The 13839-nt window shown below is 44.5% G+C and overlaps 1 protein-coding gene across 2 annotated transcripts in view; it reads left to right on the top strand.

Moving 5' to 3' along the window:
- The first annotated feature begins 93 nt into the window (after positions 1-93).
- LOC121954516 (B-cell lymphoma/leukemia 11A-like) overlaps positions 94-13839 on the top strand; it is a 65191-nt gene continuing 51445 nt past the window's right edge. Inside the window, exons 1-2 of one of the 2 annotated variants that reach the window (XM_042502062.1) lie at positions 94-436; positions 4462-4914. In XM_042502062.1, the coding sequence (XP_042357996.1) occupies positions 382-436; positions 4462-4914 (508 nt within the window). In that variant the 5' untranslated portion in view covers positions 94-381. The remainder of the gene's footprint in view (positions 437-4461; positions 4915-13839) is intronic. The other variant, XM_042502063.1, reaches the window with a different exon arrangement.

Genomic DNA, 13839 nt, shown 5'->3' on the forward strand with positions numbered 1-13839 from the left:
GGGGGGGGGGTGGAGGGGGGGTTGAGGGGAGGGGTGGTGGTGGGGGGGTGGAGGGGAGGGGGGAGGGGGGGCTTTTGCCATTTTTTCCATCTCTCTCCCCTTCTCTCTCTCTCCATCTACCTCTCTCTCATCTCTCTCTCTCTCTTTTTTCTCTGCTCTCCTTTCTCAAAAAAGCCATGACGGCGATCCCGCGATCCATCTTCGCCTCCGCGCCATCTTTGTATTATTTCTAATTTATTTTTATTTTTTTTCCCCCCCCCCCCCCCTCTCTCGTGGATGTCAAAGGCGTTGGATGAAGACATTTTTTTGCCCCGCTGGAGTCTCCTCTCTAACCCCGGCTCTCCCCGATGTGATCCGCGCTGAACGCCGCCGCCAGCCACCATGTCTCGCCGCAAGCAAGGCAAACCCCAGCACTTGAGCAAACGGGATTTTTCGCGTAAGTAGAGCTGACAAAAAAGAAAAGAGAAAAAATATCACTTCTGACTCCCTTTCATTTCATTCAGCAAAGACGGGGTTGGCTTTAAAAAAAAAACAGGAGCTTGTGTGGACACCGGACGGACCGCTCGGACCCGCGGTCAACTGGACTTATCAGCGTGGAGAGAAAAGTGCGACAGCTCCGTGCGTAAAAGCCGCTCGGAGATCCCCAAAAGCCCCGAAAGAGAGAAAAAGTTTTGTGTGTCCGCACGCAGTCCGTTACTGCCTCTCTGCCACACGGTTGAGAACGTGCATTCACAGGCTGTTTAATGCACTCGCTCGCTGTGGCTCCGGTGCCCTCCATGGTCGCTCCGGTCAGTGGAAACGCGCAGAGCTCCCCGGTAGCAGAGTGCGTCCTCTCCGCGGAGGTCTGTGGAGAAAATCACCCCTCCGGAATATCGCTGTGTGATAGCTCTGTCGGGCAGGTTTCTCATCTGCTCTCTCTCGTTCTATTTTTGGATTATTTTCAGGGGAAAAAAACTTGGAGGTGGATTTTTTGGATCGAGGGGGGAAAAAAATCTCGTGTCCGACTGTTTACAACTGCCGCCCTCCATCAGCAGCTCCGCAGCACAGACAACACAAATCGATTTATTTTTACACACTTGTAAAATCCTAATGCCTCTTATGTAAAGGCTGTTTATTGATGTTTAGTTTAGATGAAGAGCTTTCTCTGTAAAACACACAGCAGAGCTGCTGCAGCTCAGAGTTAGAAACACAGCAACAGGACAACAGCAGATTTTAATCCCGTCGGTTTTGTTATTTGGACCAACAAAAATTACGATTCTAAAGCTTCATACACAGTTAAGGTAAGATATAAATATCAGCTGGTCGGTGTGATGCAGCTGCAGCTTGTGAGAAAAAAAGCAAGAAATCCCAACAATGTTTAGTTGACTTGGCTGTCTCCGTCTTTTTACGCACGGCGTTTCTTTAACACCAAAGCTTTATTTTTTCCACTTTATAAAGACGCACAAGTGAAATGCGAAAAACAAGGAGATATAAGTGTGTTTGGAAACTGCGGAGCGATTGGCAAAGTGGCGCTTATCATCACCACACCATGTGCCGCACCGTGCGCCACCTCGCAGCGTCTCAGCGTCTCTCCAAGTGTCCCGTAAACATAAAACAAGAAGATATTTGGGCATCTTTACGCATCAGCGCTTGATTATGTTTCGGTATGTTCACTGGCTGTCGCCTGTGTTTGGTTTGGAGAGAGTATATGTGAGTATATGTGTGTGTGTGTGTGTGTGTGTGTGTGTGTGTGTGTGTGTGGCCCCGGCTGGGTGACAGCGCAGTCATCATAGCCATGTGCCGTCGCTAGGAGGCAGAGCGCGATCAGAAAATCCAAGCGCTGAACTTGAACCTGATCAGTTTCACCGCCACCCCTATCTACACGGGCTACTATTTGGCGATCTCTTTAGAATAAAGGGAGAGTATACAAGACATGGGGAGGGAGGGGGTGTACAGAAGGGAGGTAGTGGTGGGGGGTGCCCCCCCCTCCCATTTCCAAATCTGCAATTCCTCTTCATCACCTCACCTTCTCTCCATGTATCTCCTTTTTTCGTGTGTGCATCACATTTTTACATACATGCAATCAGCATATGCAGCTCTAGTGTGCCTGCAGACCTCGCCTTTTAACCCCCCCTCTCAAATCTTACAGCACACACACACACACACACACACACACGTTTCAGTTACAGATTCACATTTGTTACAAATGCAACACAGAGTCTGGCCTCTCAAACAAACACTCATCCCTGATTATTTCTTGTCTTTAGCACCATTATTTTTTATTTACTATATTTTTACAGTTCTGTATTTCTGCTCGATTATCTTACATACTACATTTCAGCTGTATGCTTTGTAACAGCATGATCAGGCTGAATTGAAGCAGTAAAATGAAACAAGACTCAACAGTGTGTTTCAGTGTTGCAGCTTTAGATTTTCTCATTTAGATCAAATTACAGTAGCTGTAATTTCCATATTTTTGCCAAAATGTAAAGAAGATGAGCGACAGTAAAGTTTTCTAGTTTTTATGGATTTATCAGACAGATTGAGCTTTTAATGTGCAGCCTAGTAAAAAGATTTGTAGCTGAGAGTACATTGACACCTTTCTTTTTTCTTTTTTTTTTTTTGAGGAAATGTTACTGTATTGTTATGCACATTTTCGTATATTAATATGGTGTAAAGACACATTCTCCTCTCTGCTCCTCATTCTGTTCCAAAATACATTCAATTAAGACATTTTCGCATGCGTTATATTTCTTTGAAATTGAACTCTGTGCACAGAGACCTGCCTTGTAATTTGCTTTAAAAAAATGTTTTTTAGGTCTCCTTCCTCATGCACCATTAAATCCAACAAAAATGTTTTTTCAAACCCCGGATATCCACTCTTGAGTTCAACTTAAGAGGTGAGGGGCTTATTCAGCCTTCATTAGATTTTTTTTTTGTTGTTGTGAATTTAATGCCCCTCTGGGAGCTGTTGTGTAACTTGCGTGGCGTTGTGTTGACCTGAAGTTAAATCAAAGAGGAGAAGGATGGGGAGGAGGAGGTGGAGGAGGAAGAGGGGGGTGTTGATAGGGTGGAGAGGGGGGTAGTGGTGGTAGTGGTGGTGGTGTTGGTGCAAACCGGGAATATATCATGTTATCTCCATGTCCCAGTTTGCGCACAGATGTCGCGCAGGATTGCGGCGTTCAAATGATATTTCCTTGAGGGGATGTAGTCCACATTCAGACCCTATCACACTCTCTCTCTCTCTCTCTCTCTCTCTCTCTCTCTCTCTCTCTCCTCACACACACACACACACACACACACACACGTGCATTCCTACACACACACACACACACACACACACACACACACACACACACACTCCTTTACACATGCATGCACAGGATCCCTCTTATCAGACAAAATCTGTACCAATCACCCAGACAGTGAAAATTAAAATCTATTTTTTGATTCTCAGTGGTTTTAAGTTCATTAAAATGTGAAATTGGCGGCTGAGTAAAGAAGGTCAACATGCATTAGGCGGCTAGCGCAGAGTCACACTCTTCACCTTGGACTGGAAGATTTCCTTTAAAAGAGGGACAGTGAATTATGTTCTCTCGTTTCGCTTCTCTAATTCGCCGGGGCCGCCTCTGTTCACACTCCTCTCCCTCCACTGCAGGACGGTCTGAGCCTCACAAAAGGCTCCTTAAAAAAAGTAGTCAGGAGTTAATCCGGCCTCGGAGGGCTGAGGAATCGGGTTGAACGGCTCATTTTGGGGTGATTTCCCGCTGTACAAGCGGCTGGTGTCTAAGAACTATAAGTCAGGCACATGTAATCGAGGCCGAGGGAAGAGTTTCCCCTCTCTCCCAGACACACACTCTCTCTGTGCCGCCTGCCTTCCCTTCCCTTTCCCCCGGCACATGTTGGACATGTTTGTGACAGTTTCCCCTTCTGCTGATTACAGGATCACAACCTGTACAAACAAGGTTAGGCAAGTCATCCACATATTTAGGTTTTTGATGCACGCTGTGTTTATGCATCATTGTCGAAGCTTCCCCTGTCATCGGCTATGAAATTGTTATCTTTAAGGAATCTGATTTGAGCTTTCGGGATCTTCTCTCCCACCATTTATTCTTATGATGTGTGATCCAGATCATCTTGCAGTGTAATCATTTTCCCGGCATTACATGCATTTCTATCATTACAAGGCACATTTTCTCAGCCCCTTATTGTGTGCACCACATGTCAGGCTCTGACTCTTTAACTCTGATCCTCTTTGTGACACACAGACGAAGGTTTTGTCCAATCTCTTGTCATCTATTCCCACAAACAGTTGTACCAATAGCTTTAAATTACAGGAGACAGACAGTAAAATAAAACTTGTGGTTGTCTTTTTTGCTGAGTGTGAGCATCACCTTCTAATTTCCTCTATTTTTTTTTACTCTCCCTCTTTCCTCCCACCTCCCTCTTCTTCTCCCTTTTCCTCCCCCTGTGCCTCGCCAGCAGCCGAACCCCTCTCCACGGCCGTCGTCTCGTCGGAGGAGCTGTCGGAGCGCTGCTCGGAGCACTCAGAGGAGAGCGGCAGCCTCAACGGGCACCAACCGGGCTCTGCCGTGAGCCGGCTGGCCCGGCTGGGTCACGACGCTCACCCGTCTCTGGAGCAGGACCTGCTGACCTGCGGCCAGTGCCAGGCCACCTTCCCCCTGGCAGACATCCTGCTCTTCATTGAGCACAAGAGAAAGCGATGCCACGGGCCGCCCTGCCTCGCCGTGGGCCGAGGGCTGGACAAGCCCCCCTCGCCCTCCCCCGGCCTGGCCCTCACCCCGTCGCCTGCGTTTGGCTCCATGCGCAGTCGAAGGCCCGTGGAAGTTGGCGTCCAGGCCACGCTGGCAGACGATGACGACGACAGGTTCTTGTTGCCCCGGGGGATTTGCCCCAAACAGGAGCCCCTCCCAGGTAACCTGCTTCCGAAACACACACACACACACACACACACACACCTTTGTCTGGATTTGAGCTGCAGCGGGTCTCAGATTCAGAGAGAAGCAGCAGAGGCAGATCGTTTTTGTAGCAGGTGTGTGTATGTATCGGCTTTGTGTGAATAAGGAGGCAAAATCTGACAGTATTTTAAAAATAGACGATAAGTAGCTCTCCAAAGATTTTCTGAAATGTGTCTCATCACGGGATGAATGAACTATGGCTCAGAGGCAGCTGTCAGTGTCCAGATTCTATTTTTCTCGTTTTGGGTGTGTGTTCTGCCCTGAATGGGGTGTCCATTTTTGGATGTGTGTGTTTTTCTGCTACGTCAGATTTAGTTTTTTTTTTACAGTGTTGTGTGTACAGTGTTGTGGTACGACAAGCCAGCAGAGTTTAGCCTTCCCCGTGATCTCCATCCAAACCTTGTGGGGGCTGCAGCAGTCTGAGCTCGAGGTTTTTTAGGGGACACACACACGCCAATCCTTGTTAAGGCGAGAAATCTGATTGGCCGAGGCTTGTTTGAGGGGGTGGGATGGAAGTGGATGGGTGGGGTGGGTTGTTGTCAGACAAACAACAACAGAGGGGCCGTCACAGGTGGGGCGGAAACCCGGGAGAATACGCCTCTGTTCTCTTTTTACAGCTGGCACAAAAGACAGTGGTTTGATTTAGGATCTCAGTCCGTGTGTGTATGTGTGTGTTTGAATAGTCTGTCTAATGTAAAGGGTTGTGTGTATGTGTGTTTGTGTGTGTGAGAGAGAGTAGCAGATCTAATTATCAACCCAAGTCTGACCAATTGTCCTTTCACTGGTTCACTGAATTAAATGCAGTGTGTGTGTGAGTGTGTGTGTTTTCCCAGTTTAACCAGTTTAGCCATGGTGACCAAATCCCACAGGCCGGTGGCAAAGAGACATGGGTGACCTTGACTTTGTGGTTCCACTGGTCAGTGTGTTAGTGCACTTGTGAGACCACGGTGTGTGTTGGTGTGTGTGTGCATACAGAGGATCAGTGGCTAAACTGGATGCAGGGAAAGCTGTGTGTTTTTGTGCAATTCCCAGTCTGGAGAGTAACTGTAGCCTCTTTCTGGGATTGGGTGCACAGACTGTGTGTTCTTGCATAACGTGCGTGCGCGTATGTGTGTGTGTGTCGTTCTCTCATGTGGCCCGAGCAGATGTGTCCTGCTCTCTGTGTGGTTTCTCTCCTTCCTCTGCCACATCTTGCCCGACCAAATGCAGCCCAGCTCTTCATCTCTTTAGTTCTTTTTCGTAACCCTAACCCCATTCCAGTTTACCTCTGTGCCAGACTTCCTAGGTAAAACGCTTGATTTTCCTCAAGTTCCATCTCTCCCATTTTCCCTTCCTAGCCGTCTCATTTTCCCGGTCCAAGAATCAAATGAGAGGCGAGCAGAGAGAAGGAAGGAAAAGCCAGTTTTAGTTTTTGCTCTTAGAGGCAAAGTCGTTTATTTAAAGCGTCTTAACACCACTAATTATTTGTTGCAGTGCCATTTTTTTTCCTTCCTTGTGCATTTTAATTAGCAGTAGTTTTTAGTGGCGGGCTGCCTGTACTAAATTAGCCGTTACAGAGAGAGAGAGAGAGAAAGAGAGGGGGGGGGGGGGGGCAGATGAAATAGAGCAGCGGAAACACACCAGCAAAATACACACTTTATCACTTTGCTCGTTGAACGCAGCTCAGGAATCCTAAATGCTGCAGTTTGTTTTCCATTTTGGAGTTGGCGCGTTTGAGGAAATAAGCTCAATAAGCCGGTTCTGCTTCTCAATCTCGGTTTTTACAAATTTTTACACCCACAGGAAGCGGTAGTGAGGGAAATTGTTGTCAAAGATGCATTTGACCTTTGACCTTTGAGACAAATCTATCTGCTGTATGTCATCTGCAACGAGTTAGTGCAACATTTTTTTTTTTTCGCTGCTTGTGTCTCTGCAGTGACTATACACACCCACACACACACACACACACTCACACACACTCAGACACTCACCAACCAAACTGGGTTATTAGAGTGATTTACATCATAATACAGGCGTCTGGTTGCTTCAATAGCGTTGTGTGTGGGAACGTCTTGGTAGGAACAGCTGTACACTCAGACAGGAGAAGAAAACAGGACAGCAGCGTTATATATCTTGTCTGATGTTGACGTCAAGCCGAACAGCAGACGGGAGCGAGCATTATTAAATGTTTACGATTTAGAATTCTGGAAAAGACACACTCAGCTTTTTATCCGCACGAGGAATTCATCATTTTATTTACATCTCTCCTCTTTAATCGATGCTTTTTTTTTTTGGACCCTTCTCTCAACCCACTGGATGCACACCAGCACAAACACCACCTCGCATGCCGAATTTACGCAACACATCCATTCTGATAGCCGATAATTAAAGCCAGTATTTCCCTCCCCCGACCCCAGCTTTCATCCTAATTGACCCCAAACTGTCACGGTGAAGTAAATATGTGAAAGGCAAGAAAAAAAACACACAAAAAAATCTGCTGGAATTTCAGCCGCGATTACAGCCGTCCAAAAGCATTCCTAATGACAAAAAAAGGAGGCGAGGGAGGAATGCGTGTGTGTTTCTTATTTGTAAATGCTGGCTTGGTGTTCCACTGTGTCTCAGAGGTTTTCCTTACAGTATGTGAGGCCTTAGCTGCAGCCAGTGAGAAATCAAAATCACCAGAATTGCAAGAAATTAATGACACACCTCTTTTTCTACCTCAAAGATATAACATATGCCAGTTTGATACTTTTAATTAACATCAATATTTTAAATTTAACACTTTTTCCATGAGGTTCAGTTTGGCATCCATACTACTCAACATGCAAGGATTTTAATCAGTAAAAATACGATCCAAACGCCATCGTTTTTAATTAATCTTCTTGTCTTTTGGGGGGGACTTGCTGCGCTAATAGGAACCATATTTTATTCTGACTTCTTTGAGAAACCCAGGGAATATTTTTCATCTCATGTTGCAGGAAACCAGAGCCCCCTTTATCTCCGCATATGCTTGTTTTCCCTGCATAATGTGATGGCTGTATGTCTGCTTGTTGTTAAAAAAAAAAAAAGTGTATCAGTGTCCATGGTCAGAGTGCTACAGAGCTCCTCTGGCTGCTGCGAGGCTCAGAGGAACACAAAGCGTCGGACTTGTGCCGGAACGCTGCTATTTACATATCAAACAGCCCCGGCAGAGGAGACATTACCTGTCTGTGTGTGAGCGGGGAGAGCACTGTACAGGCAAAATGCCGATCAGTGATGCAAAAAAGGCAGCATACCCGCCCGCCCACACCACACACAGGCTCACACACACACACACACACACACACACACACACACACACACACACACACACACACACACACACACGGTTACTGCTCTCTCTCTCTCTCTTGCCCATTTATTCTATTAATCCCTGACTGAGATGAAAATTCTGATTATAATCCCTGAGGCGCCCCTCATTCAGAAACAGCATCGCTAATGTCTCAAAAGAGAGGGGTTTGCATGTGTATGTGTGTGTGTGTGTGTGCGTGTGTGTGTTTGTGTGTGCATGGCCATCTCTCTTTTTTTTCCTCCTTTGTGGTTGAAAAAAAAAGAAAATTGAAATTTAGAATGAATTCTTTTGTGGATTATTTCCCCGCAGCAAATACAATTTCTGCTGTCCAGTTTTTCTTTTTTTTCTTTTTTGCCCAATTGATTTCTCCTAATTAGCATCAAGAATTTAATCCTCTCCTCTGTGCAAAATCAGTCCCAATATGTGCGCTAATGAGCTGAAATTGATACGTGGCCAGTGCATGGGGGGGGGCTTCATGTTATTGACCACTGATTTTATTGAGCACTATTGGCTGATAAGCTGCGTTAGCCTAGCAATATTAGCTCATTAACCAGAGATATTATTGACACATGTGTGCGGTGATAAAGCCGGAAATTTCTCGAGGTTAAATTCGTCTGACACGCTGATATTTTTCATCCAAAAATATCCATTTTTCAGTCCGTCATTATGGTCAGCCCACTGAAGAGTCATCCTGGCTTGAAGCCTCATAACATGAGTATTGTTGGTCTATGATCTAGTGATTAGCAATTAGCTTATCATCACTGGCTAATGCTGCCCACCTCAATACACATTAGTGCATTTTTAACACCCATTCATTGTCTGGCTCGGTGTCAGATCTCTCTCTATCTCATGTCTGTTCTCTCCCTCCTCTTCTTTTTCTTTTTTCTTTTTTTTCATTCTCTCTTTTGGCTCATGCATCTGTCTCTTTGCAACATTAGCAGTCAATGCAAATCCGGGACAGCCAATTGATACTGAATCAATTACAGTACGTTTGGTGTGTGTGTGTGTGTGTCTGTCTCATGCTGTAGCACATCCTCGGCGAGCCTACAAAGAGATTTCACACACTGGCTGCCATTACTAATCTATTGTTGCTCTCGCTTTTCTTTTCGCAACATAAGATTTTATTTAGTGGACTCAAGTGCGGCGTTTGAACTCTCCCAGTGCAGTGAGAGTCTGACTGTGTCGGCATTTTGAATGAGCTTACTGCGTGTAAACATGTTGGTGTGTGCAGAAAACATCACTGGCGGGATAATACATACGGCAGGCCGCTGGAATGACTGGAAAAGCTAATAATCTGCCACCGAGGCCGACAGGCTGCATCGTGCTTTTCTATCCGGCCCTCACAAAAAAAAAACCCCTCCATAAACTGCATATTGACTGAACTGAACTGCTGATTATTGTCTCGCTGTAAATGTGTGGGTGTGTGTTTGCAGAGCGTGTCTGCAATCCAGACGGAAGCAAAAAAAAAAAAATCTTGGAATTCACTGCTGATAAATTTTGGATGTAGTAATAAAACAAGGAGCGGAAAGAAACGCTTCGCTTCGCTCAAAATAGAATCGCTTCACGTGAAAGTTGCTTTTCTGTGCCTGGAAAGTCCAGACCGGTGAGCCTGTTGATTTATCCTTTATCCTGTTTGGTAATACTCACAGCACACACACACACTCAGACACACACCCATATTTTCTTACATAAGATAGTATTAAGGCTGCGGCATTGAATTGCTGAACTAAATCTAGCCTGCTTTTGTCCTGGCTCTTTATTTAAAGGGATACTTCAGCAATTTAAAATTGCTCCTTAATAAAGTTTGGAGTGTCATGAGAGGCAGGATATAAAAAGAATGATCAAAATCATTGCAGCAGAGGCTGAGATATCCTCACCTTTAGGCCTGAGTGTGCAGGGGTGTAGGATTAATTCGGACATCGAGGGGGACACATGAGGTGTTGAGGGTCATCCTCGTGGACATTTTCAGTGTCAAACACTTAATTTCCTGCAATCTGGTGAATTTGTATGCACTATTTTGTACCCTTTCTGCACCAATTCAAGACAGAAAGGCCTTTAATATCACCAAAATAAATGCCATCTGCTACTTTCATGTTTTTGCTAGTGCAGATGAATGCACATGTTGTGAATATTGAGTAAAACATGTTCACTGCACCCCCCACACCCATGCCAGCTCCAAAAATGCTAGAAACTACATTTCCCATAATGCAATTTTTGTGTTGTGAGCTCCCCAGTAAACACCTTTCATACTTTACAGCTCCATTGTTATGCAGGCTTTCCGTTATAAATTCATGGTCCCCAGGATCCCACTAAGATAACCTTGATGACATCACAATGACATCATCCGGCTTAGTTTTTCAGACTTGAGGAAGAGGCACATAAAGCATACAGCTCCTTATCAGGCTGAGTGATACTAATGTTGCGCTCGCATGGAATCAGGCATATGGCAGACGTAAACCCGGATATTATTTTAGTGAATGAGTGCAGGATGGTAAAATTAAGTGAGACTGGCGGAAAATATTGTTAACTTACGATGGTATTGCCATTCAAAGGAAAATATTTAAACTTATTGCCCTCCTCTGGAATTTACAACTGGATGTTACGTCGCTCCTTCATACAAGAAGAAAACACAGGCAATCTCAACAATTACAGGACATTATTGGAAAAATTACGTAAAATAATTAACACTAAATAACAGTACATCATCACCATAGCAAACTATCGTCATGAGTGCTTCGTTTAACCATCCTGCCATCAGACTGTGTTTGTATTTCTTGTGTCGTCTCGAAGATGTTTTTCCGTCTGCTGTCTGCCTGATTCCATGTGAAAGTATCATAGTCAGACAAATAAAGTGATCTGCATGTGTGGAATCCCCTTTAATTTACTTGTATAACTCAGAACTTTCCAAAATGCCTTTGCAAGACGGCCACTACTGCTCCAAATGTGACCTTTGACCTGTGCAGTGGGAAGAGTTGAGGCAAGAGTTTCCCTGCTGTGATCAATAGACTGTCACATGATTATATTAGAGGTGATGATGACAGCAAGTTGTTTTGATCTCCTTTTGCAAATTAGATTCATCATTGTCATCTTTATTTAACAGCCAAAGATTTCACAACAGTAGCTGGCTCCTCTTCCTCAGACGAATCGTCTGCTTGCACAGGAAGTGATGCATTTTACATGTGGCTCTGGAATAAATAGAAGAAGAGCAGGGCACGAACAGCAATCACTGCTGCCACCACTGCGGCTGAAACAGACAACAACAACATCAAAGGGTAAAAAAAAGAAAAAATCCAAGAGAAAGACGTCACGCTGTCCACGGACTTTGATTGACAGCTGATCCCTGGGAAGTGCGTCGCAGACACACCGCTGCGACGGTGACCAAAGACGGATCTGTAGAAAAACAAAAGATCTCCCAGATTACCGCCGTCTGTGAACCATTCTAAAACAATGACAGAGAACAATGAGACATTAAAAAGACCAGCGTTATTTCCCAGTCCTGCAGCTGCTGACAGTGTGTTGGTGACGTAGTGTACGCGCTCCGTGATGGAGGATTGTTTATTGATCTGGCTCTTTGTGTTTATGCGAGCGATTCGGCATCCACGCTGCATCTACTCCTTCGTGGTGAGAGGGAAAGCTGCTGTTTTTGGCTCGCTTCATGCTCGCTGTGTGTGTGTGTTTATTCCTGTGCGCTCATAGACACACTCACAAAAAAAAGACACACACACATACACAGTGTGCTCGGTCTGCTCAGGGGGTGCACATGTAACTCAGCTCTCTTATTATGTTGAAGGCAGTTGAAGGCCTGTTCATAAAACTGTTTATACACTACAAAGCTTATTTATATAGGCCACTGGATTACAGACTGGCTCTACACACACACACACACACACACACACACACACACACACACACACACATTCAGATCTGACTGACTAGATGTGTTTCATTTTGTACGTACCTGTTACTACAGCATGCCTACATGTATATGTGTGTGTGTGTGTGTTTGTTTGTTTTAATGTGGCACGGGTTAACATGAAAGAGTGTGTGTGTGTGCGTGCTGGCAGTGTGGATGCAGGACATCCCCTGGTAAAGTGTGCCAGGGCTGAGCTGGCAATATGTGTGTGGCCAGTGTGTGTGTGTGCACGTGCATGGCAGGGCCTGGCTCCTTTGCTCTGGTTTCATGTTCCCCATTTGGCTGATCTACTACTACAACTGCAGAAGAGCAGCACATGCACGCTCACAAACACACACACTGCCACCCTGTAAGTGTGTGTGTGTGTGTGTTGATAAGTGGAGCACATATAGTGCATGTACAGCTCGGTACGAGTGGGTCTAATCTTTTATTTGGCATTGTGAGTGCCAGCCTGCTTCTTTCTCTCACTCCCACCACCTTTTTCATCACTTTGCATCCTTCTCCTCAGCAAGTCAAAAGCATGTTGAGTGCCAAACACAGTCATTCTCAAAGCAGGATAACATATGTAATTCTTATGATCTCAAGCAGCTCACTTGATAAGTTTTTTTATGAACATGTACAACTCACTGCGAAGACAAGACAACCAGGCCTCTGATGGCGTTTAACAATTTACTCTCTTAAGAAAAGACTTTCTTACTACTAACCCTAACCCCAGGCTTTAGTCTGAGGAGCCAAACACAATTTCAATTATTTATGGTGATGTTGTCATGAAGCCACATTTTTTTTCAAAATACGCTGCCACTTTTCAGGAAAATAAATCAAATATCTGGTGAATTAAACGCTCTAGAGATGAAACAAGTAATTGTGTAACAAATGTGACGACTTGCTGCTTTTTTATTGCTGCAAATTACATAAGTTTAATGTTTCTGACTGTTGGCCACATAAAACAAACAATGTCAAACAATTATCTCAGGCTCTGGGGAAAAGGAATAGCCATTTTCACTATTTAGAAATGTTATAGATGAAACTTGATCAGTCAAGAAAATAATCAGTAATGATCAGATGCAGTCCTAAAATGCTTCTTCTTTATCTTCTTCTTCGTGTTTGGGGAATGAAACAATATGCATCTGTTCTCATAAGTAAAGGCTGTCTTGCGTCTACTAACCCTCTAACCCTACTGCCTCAGTCTGAAGAGCCAACACAGACCAACATTTTTTTCTTAAATAAATACTTCACTTTCAGGGAGAAACCACACATCTTCAAATCCACTGAATTCTTAAAATGAAGAAGAAAATGAAGGCTTAAATGCACTGGATATAAAACAACAAATTCATCTTTTAGTCGATTGGCAGATGCGTGATAAATGTGAGGATTTGCTGTTTTATTTGTTGTAAGTTGCATGTTTGAGCTGTGGTCTGTCGGTCAGACTAAACAAACAATGTGAAGACGTCACCTCAGGCTGTGGGAAATAGTGATGGCCATTTTTCACAATTTTCAGACATCTTACACATGAAACCATTAATGAAGATTAATCAGTGATAAAAATATTTGGGAGATGCAGTCCTAAAATATACCTTCCTTTCATTCTTCTTCTTCCTTGGTTAATACAACAGTATGAATCAGTTCTATGAAAGACTGTCTTATTACTAACCTCTAAG

Source organism: Plectropomus leopardus, chromosome 15, assembly GCF_008729295.1.
Source record: "Plectropomus leopardus isolate mb chromosome 15, YSFRI_Pleo_2.0, whole genome shotgun sequence".
NCBI lineage: Eukaryota > Metazoa > Chordata > Actinopteri > Perciformes > Serranidae > Plectropomus > Plectropomus leopardus.